Below are 23,263 nucleotides of genomic sequence, written 5' to 3'. Positions count from 1 at the left end.
AAATCAATCCAAACCTTCCTTTTGTGGTATTGAACCTTATGGTAAAATTTCATAGAGTACCATTCACTTAAACTAAAGTTAGAGTGCGAAAACCAATGTGTCTTCGGACGACGACGACACCAACGTCATACCAATATACAACCGCAAAATTTTTTTGCGGTCGTATAAAAAGAAGTTTGATAACCTATCAATATTTCTAGCATCTTTTGTTCCTTAACTTATGATTTTCTGACTTATAGTATCAATTTTAAATTCTAGATTTTTTTAATTTCACCCGACTACATCCTTAGGTTATCATTATTTTGAAAAGATTCTGTAAAACTGTTTGCAATCCATACAGCTAAGTCAATCTTCATCGAGTGAAATAATTCCAAAGTTCCATAAACCCAGTTTTAATGTGAAATTGATAACAGATACAGAATCAAGTAATCTCCTATATGATGTGTCTGTCTAATACTGCCAAACTTTTTTTATTTATTACCGGCTGATTTTGTAGAAAAAATTATTAGAAAAGAAAAATAAAAAGATAAAAAAAGAAATAAAAAACCCCATAGAAAACAATACCAAAAGCAAGTCATTATGGAAGGTATGCATACTATATCTTTTGTTTGTCACTAAGTTCAATTATTTTAAATGTATTTCATATATTTGATATGTCATTTTTATGTTTATTAAAAACAACAATTGTTTCCACAAAGATCACCCTTTTTTATCACTTGACTTTTTCATCATATTAAATGTTTTGTTTTTTTTTAGAATTGTCTTTTTTTAGCTTAAAAAATTCAACATTTTATAATCTCTATGATATGCTCCTAGATGCACTGAGTGACATGCAGTTCTTTATTTTTGTCAAACTTACATTACATTTAAATACCAAAAAATCTTTGCAAATATTGATTATACAACACTGAATGTAATCCTTAATAAAACAATTCACCGATCTATAAGTTTAAAGAGGACATATCTGATTCATAATAATGGCGTTTTCCAAATCTATCCAGAAGGTACAGGCTCCAATGTCCTGTCAGATGTGTGAAGAATCCAGTGAGATTAAATGGAAATGTTTACAATGTAACTTTTTCTTGTGTACAAAATGTCAGAAACTTCACCTAAAAGTTAAATCCACTGACAAGCATGTTATCATAGATATAAAAGAAATTGCCTTTTACCAAAAGCAAGCAAAGGATAGTGTGGATTTTGGTAATATACCATGTGAAATTCATAATGGACAAAACTGCTGTTTATTTTGTCTGACCTGTGAGGAAGTTGTCTGCCCTTTGTGTATTGCTACAACTCACAACAAACATAATATGATTCAGTTAGATGAAGGATATAAACTTACTATAAATGGAGTCAAAACTTTGAACTCTGAACTTGAAGAGCTATTATTAGATAATGTTAAAAGACTATCTAAAGTAGATTCTTTAAAATCTTCTGAAGGCTCAAAATATGAATCTGAGAAGCAGAAAATTCTAAGTCAAGATCAAGTTTTAAAGAATGAAGTTGACCATTATACAAAGAAACTTTTAAGAGATCTTGAAGACAGATGGGAAACTCTGAAGTTATCTTTAAAAGAAGAAGAAGACAGATCACAAAAGATCAACAAAGATATAGAACAAAGGAACAAAAAATTATACCAAGCCCTTCAATCCAACAATGCTAATGAAGTCTTCAATAAATTTAAGGAAGAAAAAAGAAGCACACAACTCAGAACAAAAACTGTGAACCCAACATTTAAAAGACTGCCACAGTATGTATCACAAAAACTACCTTTTTTAGTCTCACAACATGGAGAGTTAATTGACCCTGAGGATGAGAATTCACAGGATGATTTTGTTTTTAAAGTGATACAGCAATATAAAACTGAATTAAATTTTGTTGAAAATTTAGTGTGCTGTGATTATGGAATGCTATGGATAGATTATGGAAAGGGTAAAACATTACAGAAAGTACAGCCTAACAAAGAATCAATAAATGTTATCACAAACCTAAATATAGAAATATCTGACATGGCTTTATTACTATATGGTGGATTGCTGCTATGTACTAAAGAACCTGAACTAAAAATATTTCAGAAAAGAACTTCAGAAATTGAAGAGACAAAATACAGTGTAGCCCCATTGATTGGTATATCGGTTCATGTATCAGTTGGAAATAAGATTATAGTGGGTGCTAGAAATAGAGGAGAAAAGGCATTCCCCATCAGTGGTCCGAGAAAGGTCATTGTGATGGATTTGGATGGGAAAAAAGAGAAAGTGTATCACTTAGATAGTAAAAGGAAACCTATATTTTCTGTTCCTCGTAGAATAACTTCTGACAATAACGATTACATTTATGTCATAGACATTCTATCGGAAGAAGATTGGAAAGGTAGGATAGTGGCATTAAATAGTTCCAATGGAGTAAGATGGATGTATAGGGGTCATCCAGATATGAAAAAAGAACAAATATTTCAGCCAAATGATTTAGTGGCAACAAAATCAAACAATATTATAGTCACTGATGATCAAAATCATATGTTTCATATACTTAACAAAGGAAAATGCATTCGTTACTTGAAAGCTGATGAGTTTGGTATCAACCTCCCTTCGTCTCTAGACATTGGAATTGAAGGTCTGTTATACATAGGTTGTGGAACACATGAAGAAGAACCAGCAGAAGCCAAAATTTTTACTGTTCAATTTTCTGGATTCTGAACTAAAATTAACTATACAACTGTGGCATATAAAGGATAACTAAAATGACTTTTAAAAAATCTTGAACTTTATTTTCCCCCCTTTTTCAATGATCAAACAACACTGGACTAAAGAAAAGAATTCCACTATTCAAATTTTCAAATGTACTGTTGATTGTAATTGAGGTTTGTTTTTCTCTCTGATGCATACATACTACTTAAAACTCAATAGAGATGTGGTATGATTACTAATGAGACAAATATCCACCAGAGTTCAATCATGTGTCTGTCCCACATTGGTGGCTGTCTTTAGTTAGATCTCAATGTTTTTTTTGTCATTTAGTGAATTAAGTGTTAATGAAAGATCCATCCTTGATAGTCTCTGTCAAATTTATTTAAAACCTTTCTAGACTCGAGCCATTTAGAGCTTGATATATTGTATAAGACACTTGTCTATAGTTGAAGACCATATTTTGACCTCTAAATGCCTTTTTGTGTGTTGCTGGGTTGCTGTCTCATTGAAGTATTACCCACATCACTTATTCTTCACATACATAGCATTTCCTGGAATGAGTGGCTAATTTCATTTCATTGCGATTTAATGAGTAAATAACTTGAAAAGCCTATAAGTGGGTAAAATATTCAGACTGATTTAAACATATTACACAGCTGTTGGAAACCAAAAGTAAACGTTGACATTATGCCATGTGATAAAATGTTGCTTTGACTGAGAAAATGCAACATAAAAGACGTGCAAATAACAAATCATGGTAAATCTTGTTTCAATGGGTGTTTTTGTATATCATGAGAATTATTAGATAGATAGGCTATATCGATATGTAATACTAGTAAATCTACTTTGATGTCCGGTCAGAATTGTTCTTAACATGCATGAAATATTTGCCACTGGATGTTTAGCAACCAAAAGTCAATCAATCTCCTCAGAATGCAGACATTATATTTTGAAAAGACAGTTTGGGGGAAAGATAAGATAATGAAAAATGTCAAACTACATATCCCTGCTACTCAGTGGCTAGGGCATTAAAAAGGACAAGGCTTTCACTTTAGGTCTTTTGGATGAGTTTGCACAGTGAATAATGTTACAAGTAAGTTCTACCTTACCATGTAATAAACATGACTTACCTGTTTACCATTGTGTGTAACAGACTGTAAAATTGTCCTCAGTGCAGGAATGGCGATAGCAACATCCAGTAGATGTGCAGCAAAGAAAAAGTAGTTACGGTTTCCAAGGACTGAGAAGATGAAGTACCAGGCAATGTACAAGAAGGACTGAAAATATACAAATCTAGCAATGATAGATGAAATATAACAAATCTAGCAATGATTAATGAAATATAACAAATCTGGAAATGAAAGATAAACAAGTGAAAATGCGAGCTACTGCTCACTGATGATACCCCTGCCCAAATATGGATAATTTTAATAGTGTAAAAATATGTAAGTGATGAGTGATGAATCTGAAAATGCATCACACGGTATAGCTCACTCATATAAACCTTGAACCGGGGCCTCGGTGGCCGAGTGGTCTAAGTAGTTACTACTGCAATCACTAGCCAGTCAACACTGAGGTTGTGAGTTCGAACCTCGCTCGTGCGGTTGCACTCAACTCCAATCTTAATTGACTAGGATTGTCAGTTTTGAACCAAATTTCAGAAATCCTTGTAATGTAGTACCAGAGAAAAATGCTACGAAAAATATTCATGGGACGGACGGACGGATGGGCGGACAGACAGAGCTAAAACAGTATACCCCCACTTTTTAAAGTGGGGGGTATAAATATAACAAATCTAGCAATGATAGATAAAATATAACAAATCTGGAAATGAAAGATAAAATATAACAAATCTAGCAATGAAAGATGAAATGCAAAAAATCCTGCATCAGTATTGAAATTACAAAATAGTAATTGTGAGCAGAAATTACAAATTCAACCCCCCTCACCCTCTCTCAATTTATTCATATAGACAAAAAAATCCCATGTTTTGCTAATGGAAACATACAAATCATTTGGATTCAAATATGAAATAAAAGGTGCAGAATACTGTATATTATTTTCTAAAGGTATGAAAAATTAGCCACTGGCTTAAAAAGATATGCAGATACAAATTGTGAAGAGACGGAGAAATGAGTGGACACTTTGATCTTACATTGTACTTTAATACCTTATCCTGTGATGAAAGAAGGTGTTGAGGGTCATGATGAAAACTGTATTTTCCACAAAAAAATATGAATACCCCATTGATCGCATTATATGTTAATTCAATGAGTTTGTATGAGGGTCTGGATGGGGATCATTCATTTCTTTATTCTGTAACTTTTTAGACCATTTTTCTCTTTTCTTTATTCATTTTGACCATCATTCTCCATTCTTTATATTTCAAAATGTTTTTATTCCCTATTCTTTAATTTTTTTGCTTGTTTTCTCTATTCTTTATTTCTTTGCCTTTTTTTCTGCACTTTTTGTCCATTGTTCTCTATTCTGTAAACCCCATCCAGACCCTCTTTTATATGTCTAATACAACATTTCCAAATAAAATTTCTAAGTTTAATGATTATGTTGACTTACATTATCTGTAAAGATGACACCCCATTTCCATATCTGGTACTGCCAATCAACATTGCTGAGGCTAGAGGAGGAAATTAAACTATAGTTTGAATATGGCAACTTATAAACATGGTGGTGTGTAACAGATATTATTTCATTTTCTTTGAAATTAATTATCACGTGCATAATAACAATTTATCTCAGTTAAATGATTTGGATTTTCAAACAAAGTGCTTCTGGTCCTCAATTTACCTTTTTCTCTTTGCTTCTGAAAATAATTTGTTTTGAATCATGTCTTTCTACCAGTATAAGCACTATGTGGTTAGCTCATAAAATAGTTTTATTCAGGAAAATATGAAACTAAAAATCTTTATGCTAAAAACTTTATGAAAAAAACTGTATGACATATACTGTGAATTCATTTATTTTCAGGGGTACCAATTTTTGTGGATTGAGGAAAAATTGTACATTTGTTGATGTTTGATTTTATGGTTTTGCCAAAGTTTACCTATTTATCAACAGAAAAGTTGTATTTCGATGTACATTTAAATTTGAGCATCACCTATACCAACATAAATTGGTCTCACACGATTAATTATGAATCCAAAGTAACACATTTATAAATATTTCTTTATCATAATACCCTTAAAATAAAGTGTATACTCCTTTCACATATAAATATAAATGTATTCTCCTTTCACATATAAATATAATGTTAAAACTTACAAGGATGGGAGGACACCAGATTTCTGTTCCTCTCCTATTTTGATGGAATCACTTTTGTCCATTCCCAATAGGTTACTGATAGCTTCATAGTCATACTGCTCTGCATACCTAGCTCTCACCTTAAACCAACAACAATTTCAAAGTCAATTCTAATTTTTACTCTATCAATTCTATATATTACTTAAGTCAAACGAAAGAGCCATACTGAATTTTATATGTGAACTAAAAACCTAATATATACCTTATTCTAATATCAAAAGAATCACAAGTTACACATTCCATTTTCTGTCAACATTTGCCTTTGGCTATAGATAGGTTTCGATAGACACTATTTGAGCAAAAGTTACTTCCCTTTTGTTGCCTTGCTGGAGGTCTATGTGGAAAAGTTCCTGCATAAATCAGTCAAATTCAATTTATTATACTGACTGACTTAAGAAAAAGTTATTTTCTGAACAATATTTATTTCTCTTAGCCTTACTTGGTTCATCACTACAACATAGTAAGGACCTCTTTTCAGACTTTGTGGTATTGCATGTTTTAATTTGGTTAGTCAAATAAGAAAATCAAAGATTTACCCCTCCAAAATGGGGACCAAGGGAAATAACTCAGACTCAAATTACATCATATTGAAACCTAGCTATTGCTGTGTACTATTTCAATTCAGATATGCTATGATTGAAATATGCTGTTTATTTCAAATTAATAATCTGAAAAAAAAAAATATAAATCTTATCTTATAAACCAAGGCCCTCACCTTCTTTTTAACAAACTTGTCCCAGTAACTTTCTGGAAATGACTGGGTACTTAGCACAAGTTTATCCCAGTGTGCCTTGATATCATCTTCTGGTTGCTCAGCTACCCACAATCCCTCAAATTCCAACTTCCTGGCAATTTCCTTCTCTCTTTTGAAAATAACTAAAGGAACTTTGAGACAGTAGTAGGCAATGAGCATAGAGAATGATATCACACTATGAGCAATAGCTAGGATCTGCATCATGTATTCTCTAAAGTAAATGTCATCTTCCATGGCAACGACCTCAGCGAACTCTTGCTCTACCTCACCACCTCCTGTTGCATTGTTGTCACTGTTGTCCTCTGCTTCTTCTCCTGCTAATGGGATTCTGTTAACCTAATAGGGATAGTATACATTGATTGTTTTAGTATTTACCAAGTAATTAATAATTGTGCAGAATAGTAATTAATTTAACACAGGGGCTGTCTGAATCATGCTGTAAGTTGTGATTTCTTTAGCTCAACATCAATGAAGGCTGTCAAAGAGTCAGCCATTTGGTTTAATTAATCAAAGTACTGAAGTACTGAACATCGGATGACCACAAGTTCTTGAGGATGGTCAAAAGCACTTGTCTCAGAAAAAAACAACATATCTCTTTACCTAAAACTGAGGTTAATGAACAGAGATATATTTTTTTCTGAGACAAGTTCGTGCGTGGATGATGAATAAATGACAGGAAATTCAACTTCACCGTAATAACTATTATATTGTAGTGATACAAATCAGTATACACTGAGTTGTTGTTTATATTATATTAAAATAACAGTTACATATATATATGATTTGAATCCATTTGTATATCATTCTATTCTACTATTCTAAAAATAGTGCAATGCAAGTGCATGGTGGACACTTTTCTGTAAAAATTCGATTTTTCTAAGATTGGATACGAGTAGGCATTCATATTTTCCCGCAAAATCAATTACAGAGTTACCGGTCCTTGACGGTATTTTCACAAAACGTTCTTTGAGATATTCTTCCGCATGCTTTAACACAATTTTTCGGTACTTGTGCATTGATATTATCAATGATTTTTTAATTATATATATATATCTAACTACAAAACATTTTCATATTATTAATTTATGTTGTAAACAAAAATATTTTTATCAGTATTCATTGAAGAGATGTATTTATATCAAACGATAAGGAATGTTATTTTGCACTCGTTTATGTGCGCGTATTTATCATGTTTATAGATCGGTTACAAACCCAAAACTAATTTACATAATGGAAATCTAGGCGAAAGCAATACATCGGGATGACCTCAAGGTCATCGCGATGTAAAAATGAACTCTTACTATTTTACTACTAATATTCTTGTCAAATTGTCACATACAGATATTAAAAATTCAGAAATTATGGGGATGTTTTTATTATTGCGAAAAATGTGACAGTATCAGATTCGCAACAATATAAAATGGCATTCATAATTTCTGTAGTGATTTTCCTTTTAATACAAAATTTGCAATCACATTATTTAGATCTTGCAATTTTACCAGTAATCAGTGGTTCCCAATAATTAATGCATGTATTAATTTCTGAATTTTCAGTAGTAAAAGCTTAGTGTCTTGGATAATAGACTTTCAAACATGAACATGATTCAAGTATTTCTACATGTAATTTTTAAGACACTCACCCTGTAGAATAACAGCATGACATTGATAATAAAGGCAAGAACCAAGGCTGCATATTTAAAGTTGTAAAAATTCCTGGCAAACAAACTCTGAAAGTAGATATATAAGCCACTTAACAACCAAGTTTACAAGCAAAACACTCATATTAGTTTTGTTTACAAGTAAAATGTCATTATCAGTTCTAAATAAGATTTTGTGGCCTCGGTGGCCGATTGGTCTAAGTAGTTCATCTACTGTATCACTAGCCTATCAACACTGAGGTTGTAAGTTCGAACAAGGCACGTGGCAGGTGCACTTGACTCCAATCTAAATTGAGCATGATTGCCAGCTTTTCTGCCAAAATTGAGCGGTTGTCTACAGGCACTACACCTTCCTCAACAAATAAAAAATGGGCCACCAAAATATAGCCTATAACTGCTGTAAGTGACATTGAACACCAAAAATCAATCAATCTGATAAAATTTTCAGTTTGTATATAAAGTCAATAATTCAATTCTAATCTAATCCGTACAGTGACATTTAGTTGTTAATTTCTGTGTCATTTGATCTCTGGTGGAGAGCTGTCTCATTGGCAATCATACCACATCTTCTTTTTATATAGCAGTGAATTGACCACAAGAGGAACAATCTTGATGCAAGTATCTTTAACAAAGAACTGTTTTTCAGGATAAGGTTAAAAGGGGTTCATTCTTTTGGTTTTGCACCAAGTTGAACAAGGACTTGTGAAAACTGGGAATGATTCTAGATGGATCATTGAAGGACATTCTTCCAAAATTCTTTAAAATGTGTTCAAAAAGGTTTCTTTCTACAGTACAAATTGAAGTTGAGCAGTATATTTTATGGAATGATGGAAAAGTGTAACACCCTGGAATTGGATCATTGAGGTAAATTTCTTCTTTAAATTGACTTTGATAGACACAGGTACATTCTGAAATGGATTGCAAAATAGGCAGAGAAACAAGGATTGAAAACTTTATTACCGCAAATTTTCGGAAAATATTCTGTAAAAACAAAACATATGTGATAATGACTTTAAATCAATATTTTTGTTTTAAAAGATGAAATTCACAATGAATGGGAATTATCTTATTCTTAACTATTTACTATAAAATTTTTAGACTTAAGAATTTGAACAAATAGTTATTGTCAACAAAAGAAATATTAATTCATGACTTTGATAACTTTTATCTTAAATAATGCTACCATTCATCGGTATAGAGAAAATATTAATATCTAACAGTAAACCTCCTGAAGGGAAAACATAACGTTATTCCCTTAAGGTCTTAATCGTAACTAAAAGAAAATGTTAATATCTTATACATTTAACTAATAGATATACATACCAAAACATATTTTCCCCAATCAAAACTCTTTGCTTCATATGGTAATTCATCATCTTCTCCAGGTTTAGGTGTTGAAGTTCTGAAAATATATGTTTTGAAAGTCAGTCTAGATATAACTTATAACGGCAAAGAAGAAAAATGGTGTATGAATTCTTCACACAAAATCTTTACAATTAACAAAACCCAAAGCAAAGGACCATCAATTTTATTGCTGTTCTTCATCCTGACAAGTTATAGGCTGTCTAATATCCTTTCTGTCAAATGTAAAAGAACTTGAACAACTTAATAAGCATGTTATGAAATACTTTTTATAGTCAAACCTTGATGAATCAGATCAAACATAATTTTTTCAACACTTTTTCATGAAAAATATCAAGTCATACTTAGTATTAATTACTCATGCTTTAATTTGAATGGAAACATTTTTTAAATAATTTTTTTATAATAATGCATTAACGTTGAAGTAATTAATTGGGATTGCATGCGAGTTAGCAGGGAAGGGTTTATTCTGGGATTTAGTTTTACCTTGGGACAGAATCTACTGGTTCTTCTGTTTCTGTTATAGGAACTTCCTGTACTGCAGGCTCAGTATGCTGAAAATAAATCAGTCAAGTTAATCATTGGAAGTGGACAATATAAATATTTCATACCATTCACTGTCATTTACTTAAAACAACCTTTCTTTGCGATGGACCGACATTTTTATCAGGTAACAGAAATTAATTCTAACTGCACCTTGAAAAAGCATTTTGGTCAATGGTATTCTGAAAGGACAAAGGGTCCAAGACAGACAGAGTAGCATATAAACTGTTTCTGTTGTAGGATTTGTTATTTGCTGTTAGCATGTGCTATCATTGAAAGCATATGATAGAATCCTAATAAGGTTTTCTAATTGTTTGGTGTTGTTGGGTAACTGTCTTGTTGCTGTTTTCCCTAATATATCTTCTTACTTACTTAGCATTAAGAATCTGAGTTTGTAATGCTTGAACTTTCATATTGGTTCAGGCAGTACAATGATATTTACACTTTAATACTTCTTAAACAATGGTCACAGTTCCCAAAAAAAGATCATCAAAACCCTTTCAAAATAGTAAAGCCTGAATTTGATGCTAAAATGAGTTATTTCTGTTCTAGGGAAATTGTACTGGTTTGCTGCAGTGAAAAATAGCAATGGAACAGTAAAGAAAGGGGACTGACTAAAATCAGAACATAATTTTAGATTCAAACAAGAATGCATGCCTTGTCATTCTAAGCACATTATTATTCAATATATCAAAAAACAGGATGGAGGTGTCTCACAGATTAAAATAATAGCTCACACTTTACACCTCATCACTGTTAATCTGCTAACCAAATATTAGCCATTCTTTTTAGTAGTTCTGGAGAAATATGTGACGATTTTTTTTTAGTTCAATCAACATATTGAAAAGTTCAAATTATTTGAAAACAGGAAGTAGGTGTCTGACAGATATGAAAAGTGCTCATACTTTACAACTCGTCACTGTCAGCTAAATATACTAAAATACTACAGACCAAATATGGAGAAATACCAGAGAAAATTATGACAGAAATATTTGTTGCACAAACAAATGGATAGAGGGACGGAGAAGGTGAATGCAATATGGACCCTGGTATAAATAATGCATTTAAAAAGGCTTGCTACAAAATGTCAACAACATTTTCACAACGACTTCCCAAGTACATGTACATAAAAAACAATATTTCCATATACAATGTTCCTGTTGATGGAGTGACTACTTTTAAAATTTTGTATTGGGTTGGTGTACTGTTATTTTGGTAACATAGTCTCTTTTTATTCATGTACATGAAAGTATAATTTATTCCAACTACCTCTTTAACAGGTGGTGTACTTGTTTCGGTCTGTGTATCAGGTGTTTTTGTAACTCCATTGGCAAGGTGTGATCTGAAAAAATAAAATTATAATAAATGCAATGATTCAGTCTTTCTTAGTGGTCACTTTCCTAGTTAAGATAACACTAACACAAGCTTAACTGACCTAAACAAATGTTCAACCTACGCCTTGATTCGTATCTTTAAAAGCTGTATTAATTGTCTTCCATTATTTCATATCCACAATAGAATTTTTCTTCATATTCTTAAATCTATGATGTACAATGCTTGTGCTTAAGAAATGCATATTTGAAAATCTCTAAATGATTTAGTATTACTGTAAATTCCAAATTTTTTCCAATGTTTTCAGTATTGCAAAAAATGTGAAGGGATAAATTTTGCAAAAATAAAAAACTCAAATTTTAAATTTGAATAGCATTAAAGGTATGCAACATTTCCTGAATTCATATTAATTAATCTCACATTTTTGTTTATTGTTCGACAATTGCAATAATAAATGAAGGCAAATATTTCTGAACCTATACTATCTTAGCTTAAGTTTTATCACATAACAAGAATGTGTCCATAGTGGACCGTGAAATTTGGGTCAAAACTCTAATTTGGCATAAAAATTTGAAAGATCATATCATAAGGAACATGTGTACAAAGTTTCAAGTTGATTGGACTTCAACTTCATCAAAAACTACCTTGACCAAAAACTTTAACCTGAAGCAAGACAGACGGACGAACGGACGAACAGACGAACAAACGGACAGACGCACAGACCGAATAACATAATGCCATTAGGTGGGATATAAAATCACAAAGAGGTAACACTTACTCCTCTGTTTCACTCTCCTGTTCTGATTTCATGGGTATTCCAAATGGTGTCATTGTTTCCGATGTTTCTAGTTCCATGGGAGGTATATATACTCTCGGTGGGGGCGGAGCAGGAAGTGCTAACATGGCTGGCTGTGAATCTTCTACAGACTCCTCCCGTTCTCCTTTCATCATGTTAAATATGAACTTCATCAATGTCCTGATAAAAAAAAAGAACAGTGGTATATTAGCTAAAGTATATTCATTATAAAATTATATTTATTTGGTAACTTTTATGCAAAATAGGATTCAAACTAGATTCTAGGACTATTTGAATGAATTGTAATTATGCTCAAAGACCAGCACTCTTGAGTATGCAATACTGCTTCATAAGATATCAAAGCACTATATCTTATCTTAGTTTGTATCAAATATTATTTACACTTTTTTTCTCCAATGATTGATTATCTTGACCATGTTAACTAGATATTTCTTTGACTTTGAAATAGTTAGATCTCTTTTCTTTCAATTCTTGTTTAAAAGAGATTTTTCCCCTTAATATACATATATAAAATATATTCTAATATGATGTCCTGCTTTTAATGATGGTATGTTACATAGTTAATATATTAAACCAACAAGTTAGAGTATGTCTGCAAAGATACTAAAATATAGCAATCTGAATTTCACAAAAATCTATCAATCATCAAACTCACCACATAACATGGAATAAGAACGTCAACAGTAGGAAAGCCAGTCTGAAGTTCAACTTGATCATGGCTACAAATAACTGCCAGTATGTCATTTTCTTAAATGTCTGATAACCCCACTTCATATTGGTCCATGTAAATAAGGACAATATAGTTGATAAACCATCAACAGCAAATCTATAGACTGTAGATATTGGTTCTAGTAATCTGAAAAAAATAATGAAAATTAGCATTCAAAGTTATTGCTTTAAACTTTTAACTATTCAAAATATGTCCACATTTCCTACCTCCATACTCATTGAAAATTTTAGCAGAAGCTACTTATTGAATTTCTATCTAAATGATTTTGTCTTGGTTATGAATGAACTATTTACAACCTGATGTTTACAATAATCAATCAATTTAAAAAAGAAAATTATACTAATCTTGTCTTTATTCATCTCAAAATTGTATATCATTATATTTTGATTTACCATTTGTTTTATTCTATTTTAGATGTTATGATCATAAGACAATATTGCCAGACTACCTACCCTCCCTCTTGTACTCCTGTACCACTCCTCATAGCTGCTAGTCTCTGTTCCTCAGCACTTATACTGGTGGCATGCTGCATCTATTATATTAAGAAGAGTTGGGTTTTAATAAAGATGTAGACTTTATAAAAAAACATTTTATAAAAGTTTAAATAAAACCATAAAATTTTCACAAATTCACTCATTCTGGTAGTGAGACATCTTATCTATTGTGAATCCTCAATGCATTTTACACTTTTATGCAAACAAAATATCAGTTACCTTTTTATGGGAAGAATAGACACAAGTCAAAAAGACACTAGCTATTTGACACAGCTTGGAATAAGATTTAAACAATAATGGCCATTTGACACAGCTTGGAATAAGATTTAAACAATAATGGCCATTTGCAAGAAAGCAGTCAACACAAGTATGATTATGTCTGCTATCTAGTGAAATAAATAAAGGAGAAGGTCTGGTAAGGGCTAGTTTTGGCCTAATATTCGAAGTACATCTAATAAAAGATTTTTGACATTTTTTAAACATTAAGTGTCTACTTCAGTCGATTCAATTAGTTTATGTAAAAGATTTGAACTGATTTGATAATTAGAGAAGCTCAAATTCACGCTTAAATTTGCAAAATCTATCAAAAATGCCATAAAACGTAGATGGTTTTTGTCTAAAATGGAAGTGGCCGCATTCGTGTGCAGTCTCAATCTTTATATATGTTATGTATTATCTTCAAATACAACATATATTTAAATTTTAAGACTGAACACAAATGCGGCCACTTCCATTTTAAACAAAAACCGTCTTAAAATTAGCACAAATGCTAAAATTGTGAAGAATTCAGTAATAATGAACGAATTTATGATGCTATTACCTGCTGCATGTGCATTGTATTGTCAAAAACAGCCCTTATTTATGGAACAGATGTATTCTACTTTCCAATAAATAGCTTAAAGTTTACATTTTAACATATTGATAAAAATGCTATATTTTGGGGCCAAAAAGGGGTCTTACTGGGCCTACTCCTTTATCAAAGAAATTTTTCAAATCAACACAAAAATTCCAATACCTCAAAGATGCTGTCTTCACAGAAGTTGACAAAGCTCTCTAGTTTTTCTTTGTCCCCTCCTTCATTCACTACACTGTGTAGGAAAGATCTCTTGGACTCTTTGATCTGTGGTTTCTCCCATTGGTCTATATGGGACTGTTTGATCTCAAAATAGACCCGCTCTATCTTGTTGCTGCTACCCATGATTTCTATTCTACCAAGGTAGGGTCCAAAATAATCCAACACACTACGAGCCTTCTCTAGGAATCTTTCAAGTCTACAAACAAATCATTACTATAGTGAGTAAATTTTAAAAATACCATTCAGTGACCAAAACAGTTCCTTAAAAATAGAATGTAATGCCCAAAATTATATTAATAATATTCCAAATAAAATTGAGAACGGAAATGGGGAATGTGTCAAAGAGACAACAACCCAACCATAGAGCAGATAACAGCCGAAGGCCACCAATAGGTCTTCAAAACCCTATTTGAGCATTCCTAGTGCAAGTAAATCCAGAAATATCTAGCAAATGCAGTTAGTCTCTTTGTTTATAAACAAATGGAAAGAAAGGAGTTACTTTTTTCATTCATAACTTTAAAAGCAATTTGAACAAAATCTATACTTACCGAGGATCAGATGGCATGTGCTCTGACAAATTAGTTAACAGTACAGCCATTGTAAAACCAATGTCTTTAGCAGGATTATGGAATCTGTCAGTAAACTCATTGAAATCCACCTTTCCGTCTTGATTTGCATCCACACACATCATAATGTAATCTATTTCCTCACTGTAAAAATAAATAAAAAACTTCTTGTATGAATAAATGATTTCTGATACATGTATATTCTTTTAATCCAAATACATATATCTGATATTTAAAAAGGTACTTTGTAAACTGTAAAATATGGATATTTTGGAATTTAGAATCAAGTAAATATGTGGAAAACTTACATAAGAAACCTGAAGTAAAATACCAGGGCCCTCGGTCATAAAACTTTACTCAGTACTCGGAGTAGGAAATTTGTGCTCGAAACACCAAATCCAGTATTTTGATTGGTTGATTTCCGAGTCTGAGTACAATTATCGTGCTCGAAAGTTTTATGACCGCAAGACCAGGGAAATGAACAAAGTAAGAAAACAAACTTTTTATTGCTGTTCTTCATTTTGAAATTGACGACAATGAGATAATCATACTAAACCAAAACATCTCTATTTCAAATTTGATCAAACAAATTTTCTAAAACATCAAAATCCAAATTAACAGACCAAACAACACACAAAATAAGGTGTTTTGAAAAAAAAAAAAAAAACAATATCTATATCCATACTGGTCAAGTCTGGAAAAATTTTACATTTTTCTTAGAAACAGCTAATGAACAGTAGTCTGGTAGGATATCAAAGGTTAGGCCATTCAAACAAATCTATTTTTCTCTCAGTATGTGCAAAGCAGCAGTGAGCTTTTAAATTCTTAAAACTTTATTGATTCTAAATGTATCATTTTTATTTAGAATCAAATCAGATAGCCTGGCAATGGCTGATGCCATGCATATGGGATGGGATTGCTTCCCTTGAGTTGTTGAAACTTAGCCAACCGTAATTGAAAGTGGGTTAAAGCACTGAATTGAAGCACAGAGATCCCAGGTTAGAGTACCTGAGGAGATTATGTAATTTTGTAATCAGAATCGTGCTCTCTGGTTACACATGACTTTTTTTATTTGATCTGCAACTAGATATCTATCCGCTACTAGATATAAAGCCAAATTGATTAATTTGAAAATAAAATGTAAAAGATTCTATGCTACGTTAAAATCAACTGCCTTCATTTTTTAACCTAAAGTTTTCATAAAAATAATAAACTGCTTCGCCTCGTGCAGCTGGATATGACCACAGAGGTCCAACCCTGAACAGTTGGGGCAAAAATGGACACAATATTCAAGCTTGATACAGGTCTGAATTTGGATTGTAATTAAATATTTGACACATTATAGGTTTCTGACACAGAATAAATGTAGTCAAAGAGCTTGAAATTGGTTGTATGATTTGAATTTATATTCAATTGAAGATTTCTTGCTGTTGTGCAATACACTGTGCTGTTGCGCAATACTTAGTAAATCTGTTTTCAGACTATATACAAAGAATTAGCAAAATAAATTGTGACCCCCAGTTTTTTTCTTTGGAAATTGACAATTTCTTAAATCTTGAGATCCTCTCCCTCCCCCCCCCCCCCCTCCAAAAAAAAAAATATTTGAAGAGAATTTTCTTTTGAAAATTGCCCCCCCCCCCCCCCCCCCCCCCAAAAAAAAAAATAATTTGTTTACCCCAAAAACAATCCCAACCTTCCTTTTGAGGTATTGAACCTTTTGATTAAATTTCATAGAGATCCATATACTTAAACTAAAGTTATTGTCTGGAAACCAAATGTCTTCGGACAACGACGACGACGTAATACCAATATATGACTGACCACAAAAATGTTTGTGGTCGTATAAAGACTCTTAGAAAACATTTCAATCATCTAAGATGCAATACTGTGTGAGAAAATTAAGATTTATTTTGCATAGCCTTAGGTTACCATATAAGAAAGACAGTTAATGGGTATAGAAAACTGCTAAAATATCTGGAAACTCTTCCTTTTGAACCCCTCTTATTGATGGAATAAGCATAGACATACATAAAGGGGGGTTCAAAAGGAAGTCTGCCAAATATCCTTTAAATAATGAACATAAATGCAAACATTTTAAGGATAAATAATATCATTACAAATATCTTAATAAAACTACTATTTGTGTCATGCATGGTTGATTTTGATGTTATTTTTTTGGATCTGGTTGAACACATACTCCGGGCATCATGCATGACTTACTCTGTGTAAGTTTTTTGAGCTTCCAAAGCTTTCTTAAATTCTTTAGGCGATATCCAGCCATCATTATTAGCATCAAACTCCTACAGCACAACACAACAGTGAATACAATATCTAAGTAATCTATTATATATTTATATGCACATGTAGCTTCCAGTCATATTACAGAAGAAACCATTCACCAGTTGACCAAATTTTCTTGCATGTGATCAATGGTATATTCAGATTGTTACAAGAGCAGTTTAAAAACGGGAAGTTGTTGAAATAAGAAATTGCGTAAGTGGAACTTAATAATTCTAAGACAAATTTATGTGAATCAATATGTTTCACCTAAGCTGAAATGATTTATGCAGCTTCAATTTTTAAAAATCAATGAATATCTGAATTTAAGAAGTGACCATTTGAAAGAAAACTGGTTTAAAGGTGAATGATGTCTGAAGTCACTACTGATGAAACAAGATTGCAATTTAGTTAATAACCAGACAAGATCTGAAAGATTTAGGACAGACAAAAATTTAAAAAAACGTGTTTTTTTACAGAATATCTTTCAAATAAATTAATATTTTAATAAATTTGTTTTTAATGGTAATTAAAGCTACTGCTGCAGATGACAGTTAATTTTACAGTAATAAGGTACTGAGACAAGGTTGTTATTGCTATATTCAGGATCTTGTTTCATCAGTATGTCACAAAGCCAGAAGTCCAGTAAGGATTTCTGATAAAGCTTATACTACAGAATAATGAATATATATGACACACCGTGTGTACATTTTCTGACCCTCCATTGCTTTACGGAATTCCTTGGCAGAAATATAACCATCTTTATTGGTATCAAACTCCTGTAAGAATGAAATTAATCAATTGTTGTGTAAAAGTATTTCAAAACAATGTTCTCGGCGATTGGTTTATTCAAATAAATATTAAATGTTTAATTGTTTTTATTTTCTAATTGCAGAACTTAAAATTAAAGATCTCAAAATAGAATTCACTGTTTACACATGTTTTGTTGGTTCATGAACCAAAACAAATCTTTTACTATGGGGCTTGCAATTTTTTAAATAGGAAAATTTAGAAGTTAAAAAATAGTCCAAGGGTAAAAAATTCTAAGAAAAACGTAATGTTCACAAAGGGTGACTATTGGTTCTAAAAAGCAATGAATTATAAAATGTAATCTTAATATTCTGATGAAGTCATATGAATATCAATCAATATTTGGAATATTCTTTCTTTCTCTGCCCCATGAAGATACAAATCATTATTTTTACTATTTAAGCCTTAATTAGAACAGTTCTGCCAGTCATCATAGGCTACATAAATGGACCAACATAATTTTTTTATCAAATGTGTATCGTCACCTATGGGCATCTTTTTTTGGACCAAAGGTGTTGCCAATGTGTTCAAGCATGGAATTAACTTTCTAAATGAATTTTCGATTGAAAACGAAATGTAATAAATCTTGGTGAGAAATTAAGGCTTTTATAACCCTACTCCTATGATCAAAATAAAATTTAAGGAACTAAAAACACCTGAAAAATAAGGCTCAAGTAGAATTAATATAACAACAATAGTGTTGATTTTTTTATAACTTTAATCACAATTAAATTACATTTTTTTTTTCATGAATTACTTACTACTCCTAACCAAAATATAAACATATTTCTGGAAATAGATTTATACTAATAATAGACATCACAAAATTCAAACAGCATTTTATCATTTTTCAGTGTTTCTCATAAACCTTATATCATTTTTAATTCAGATTATGTTGACTTCAAATCAAGAACTCTGGAGTTGATTTAACAACAAATATTCATTTTCCTACAAAAAAATGTAATTGTTCGTCATTAAGAACTTACCAGGAAAGCTTCCGAGGTAGTCAAGTCCTTCATTTTCAAGAAAATGTCAAAGAACTTCAAAATCATCTGAAATTAAATATGAACTTAAAGTAAAAGAACTGAAAATCAGTTTCAGCAATCAACATTAACATAAAAGTTATCACCTGAATTTTTTAATTTCAACTGGCTTTTTATCTTATGAAAGAAGTTCTAACTGAATGAAACAGGATCTTTGTAGTTGTTTAAGCCAAACCCAACCAGATCAATTTTCTTGCAAATAAATGGTCATTTAAATTTCATTCAGGGTTATAAAAAAATGACAAGTTTTGAAATCAATATTAAACCATTTTGGTTTCAGCACCTAAATGTAACACTTTTTAAAATAGCTAGATAAATAATTCAAGATTGACCACTGGTTAACAAACGAATGGTTTATGTGATAATATACCAGATATTACAGTAAGAGCTTAAAAACAATATGTTGATATGTAAGTCAATTGTATACAAACCTCAACGTTAGCTGATGATTCTACCAGTGTGTCCACCATCTGTTTACCAATAGGTCCATTCATAACATTTCCTGTAATATACAGATATATCTTATTGTAATTTTCAAACATGCAAGAATTCTTCCATAAAATCCAACTTTCACAGTTTTATAATTCATAATTCATATATGATTATAATTTATAATTGGTATTGAAAATAAAAGGATAAGCTTTCTGGTATAAACATAATTTTTTTTAAGTTACTATTTTTTGGCATTACAAACTAACCTTCCAACATAGATAGTAACATGATCATCATTTCTTTTTGTAATTTCATGAATTCTCTTAACAACTCCAGCTGTTCACAGTCCTGAAATTAAAAAATTAAACAAGTGAAACTGCGAACTACTGCTCACTGATGATACCCCTGCTGCCCAATGTAAGTGTTCGGTAAACAGGAAGTTGTTGAGTAATGAATCTGAAAACGCATCACACCGTATAGCTGACTTATATAAACCCTGAAACCAAATTTCAGAAATCCTTATGATGTCGTTCCTGAGAAAGATGGGACGAAAAATATTCATGGGACGGACAGACGGACAGACAGAGGTAAAACAGTATACCCCTACTTTTTAAAGCAGGGGTGTAACCACTTTTTTAAAGCGGGGGTATAATAATAAAGAATATATCAAGTCTAAAAAATTGCCTTTTAAACCAAAAAATACAAGTAATTACACATGGTAATTATATTACAAGCCTTTGAATTGTAAAAAGACATTTTATATTTGTAAGAATGCCCTTATATTTTTCACTATGTCAAATTCTGAAATTTTATGATCACTAATCTTATTAAGCTTTAAAATAATATTACACAGTATTAAAAGACAATAACAATGTAAACTGAAGTCATCTTCTGTAGATTCAACAATTTCTTTCTACTTCAAAATTTCCCTTTTTAATATTTATCACATATATTTCCAACTTATTACCTGAGTTGCTTGAGATTATGTAAGACATCACACTTATTTATCTTTACCTTTATGTGTTTATCTGGCTTATGAGCAAATATGTACAGGACACACTAACTTTAAAAGATTTTTTGCATGTTTCCAAGTACAGAAAACATATAACTTGTACCTTTTAAATATACTTTCATCAGCTTACAAAAGAGCAGATATGTAAAGGAAACTTTGAAATCATTTTGGGTACTGTAAATTCAGAAATTATTGCGTGCATTTATTATTGCGAATTTTAAAGAAATGACAAAAATGCGATTTTAATAACAGCGATTTCAGGAAAGTTTACCTACAGATATATGTATCGGATATCAAAATACGAGTTCTTATTATTGCGATACTCACTCTTTCGCATTTTTCGCATTAATAAAAACCTCGCAATAATTTCTGAATTTACAGTACCTTATTTGTCTTGTGAGCAAGTATGTAGAAAAACCTCCAAATTACAACTTACCTTAGAAAGTTTATCTTGCATGTGAGCAAATATGTACAGGAAACCTCCTACTGCATCCCACAATCTACTGTGTGCTAAAGCTAACTGATTCAAGGCACAAGGTCCCTAAAGGTCAATGGAATAATGTACATATTAAATAGCAATGGGAAAACAGGAAAGTATTTGCTGAAAAAGGTGGAAGAAATTAAACCTTCCTCACTCAGTGACTGAAAGAAATATAACACAGTTGTAATTATTTTAATAAGATGGAAATGCTTTGTGCCATGCATGAAAAAGTAAGCCTCATATTGGATTTATTTTAATACAAAAATACTCTCATTCATTCAAATTAAATAATCTTTGGATGAAATTGCATTTTAAAACTTGCCTGTATATATTCTGTGAGACTTCTGAAGATTTGTTTGGCAACCATGATGGCCCTACAGAAACTTTCTTTACCAGACTGGTCTATGGTGTCTTTACCAGAGTAGTGCCAGTAAAAGTCCATGATGGACTCCTGTAGCCTCAGTAGATAATCAACAGTACAGATGACAACATTCACAGTGGTGTTGTTACCTGCTTGGGTTCTCAAGTAATTCTGGAATTCTACAATATATCAACACAAGACTTTAGTAAAATATTTGATACTATGAACTCATATCCTTTTATTCGCACATTCAATTCCTCTTACAAGCAGTCATACATTCTCAGATTCAAGATATACACAACTAGAATAAAAACATTTTTATAACACTTTTCACTAAGTCTTACAAATTTTCAAATGAAACTCTAATAAAGCTTCAATAAAAAATAAATCTTCATGCAGTGAAACAAAAATATATATAAATCTTACCTGCATTATGGCCTTCACACAGCAGCTGAAGGAATCTGAACAGTTTACATGTGGTTTCAGCATCATAAAGATTTGTCTCCCCTGCATTAGCATCAGAGCTCATACCTAATCCTTCTGCCTTGTTTGTTCTCTCAAATGCATCAAGATCCAACACACTGTTAAACATAGATTGAAGATTTTGTTACAATTTTTTTTTTTACAGCTGTTCTATAAATGTTTTCTTTCAGGAATGACTTGAACTGAATTATGGGTGCTCTTTGTCCTACATCTATTCCATTAGAACAATGGGTGAGGCACAGTAAAAATATGGCAGCCACACTACATATATGCATTGAATTAAAAAATGTAGAATCGCCCCAAAATCTTCTGCTCAAAAAACTCTTTCAAGTAAATATGGGTAAATAAATACTGTTTTACTCTAAGGAAATACCAAAATTAACCTCTGCAACAGACAAGGGTTGCAATGCCAGATGGAAACAGTGATGGTTGTCATACTTTTATATCCTAGCAACCCTTTGGAGTATTTTGAATGTGAATGTATATGTAGAGACTATTGTTCACTTCTGAACACACTTACCTGCATGACTGCATTAGCCCAGACAAAGAGGTAAAGAATCCTACATCCTTCTTATCTTTCAGATGGTTTAACATTTTCTGAAATAACAATTTGCAATCAACTATATTAGAAGAAAATAGCTCTCCTTTCTTCTCTTTTGAAATGAGGCTTATATATAATTTTAAATATCAGAAAATTTTGTCAATGATTTGATTTGTGCATCAGATTAAAAATGTACAGCAAGTAAAAAAAAAATTGTAGGCTAAAATTTTATTAATCTGCACTTTCATATAATCCACGAAGTGACAAAGATTTTTAAGTTTTACTGTGACTTGACTGGAAGTGTTGCTCTCCACCAGTTGCAGTTCATTTAAAATTTACATTGTGTAATGGTTGCACCATGCAAATATGCCAAATGTTAAAGCCTGAATATAAAACTACAAGTTACCTTTTGAACCTCTGTGTTACCTCCTCTTAATAAGGAGATGCCTAGTTCTATTGTGTCTGTTACCATGGCACTCTGGACACCT

General features: G+C 31.6%; 2 protein-coding genes across 2 annotated transcripts in view; one reads left to right on the top strand and one right to left on the bottom strand.

Moving 5' to 3' along the window:
• LOC127738961 (ryanodine receptor-like) overlaps nt 1-23,263 on the bottom strand; it is a 154,684-nt gene that overhangs the window by 11,429 nt on the left and 119,992 nt on the right. Inside the window, exons 90-112 of the mRNA XM_052250461.1 lie at nt 23,182-23,261; nt 22,755-22,831; nt 22,178-22,332; nt 21,713-21,930; nt 21,346-21,450; nt 20,164-20,245; nt 19,897-19,967; nt 19,409-19,474; nt 17,556-17,635; nt 15,318-15,479; nt 14,710-14,965; nt 13,653-13,732; nt 13,126-13,326; nt 12,432-12,629; nt 11,591-11,663; nt 10,265-10,332; nt 9,740-9,818; nt 9,377-9,397; nt 8,399-8,485; nt 6,721-7,095; nt 5,967-6,085; nt 5,262-5,322; nt 3,818-3,964 (exon numbers count right to left, since the gene is read on the bottom strand). Of these exons, the coding sequence (XP_052106421.1) occupies nt 3,818-3,964; nt 5,262-5,322; nt 5,967-6,085; nt 6,721-7,095; nt 8,399-8,485; nt 9,377-9,397; nt 9,740-9,818; nt 10,265-10,332; nt 11,591-11,663; nt 12,432-12,629; nt 13,126-13,326; nt 13,653-13,732; nt 14,710-14,965; nt 15,318-15,479; nt 17,556-17,635; nt 19,409-19,474; nt 19,897-19,967; nt 20,164-20,245; nt 21,346-21,450; nt 21,713-21,930; nt 22,178-22,332; nt 22,755-22,831; nt 23,182-23,261 (2,861 nt within the window). The remainder of the gene's footprint in view (nt 1-3,817; nt 3,965-5,261; nt 5,323-5,966; nt 6,086-6,720; nt 7,096-8,398; nt 8,486-9,376; nt 9,398-9,739; nt 9,819-10,264; nt 10,333-11,590; nt 11,664-12,431; nt 12,630-13,125; nt 13,327-13,652; nt 13,733-14,709; nt 14,966-15,317; nt 15,480-17,555; nt 17,636-19,408; nt 19,475-19,896; nt 19,968-20,163; nt 20,246-21,345; nt 21,451-21,712; nt 21,931-22,177; nt 22,333-22,754; nt 22,832-23,181; nt 23,262-23,263) is intronic.
• On the top strand, nt 955-2,970 carry LOC127738963 (uncharacterized). Its single transcript, XM_052250462.1, has one exon. It carries the CDS (start codon nt 978-980, stop codon nt 2,694-2,696), a length of 1,719 nt encoding a protein of 572 aa, XP_052106422.1. The 5' UTR covers nt 955-977; the 3' UTR covers nt 2,697-2,970.

The sequence above is a fragment of the Mytilus californianus genome, unplaced genomic scaffold, assembly GCF_021869535.1.
Source record: "Mytilus californianus isolate M0D057914Y unplaced genomic scaffold, xbMytCali1.0.p SCAF_4, whole genome shotgun sequence".
Classification (NCBI taxonomy): Eukaryota; Metazoa; Mollusca; class Bivalvia; order Mytilida; family Mytilidae; genus Mytilus; species Mytilus californianus.
This window is presented reverse-complemented; position numbering and strand designations above follow the sequence as displayed.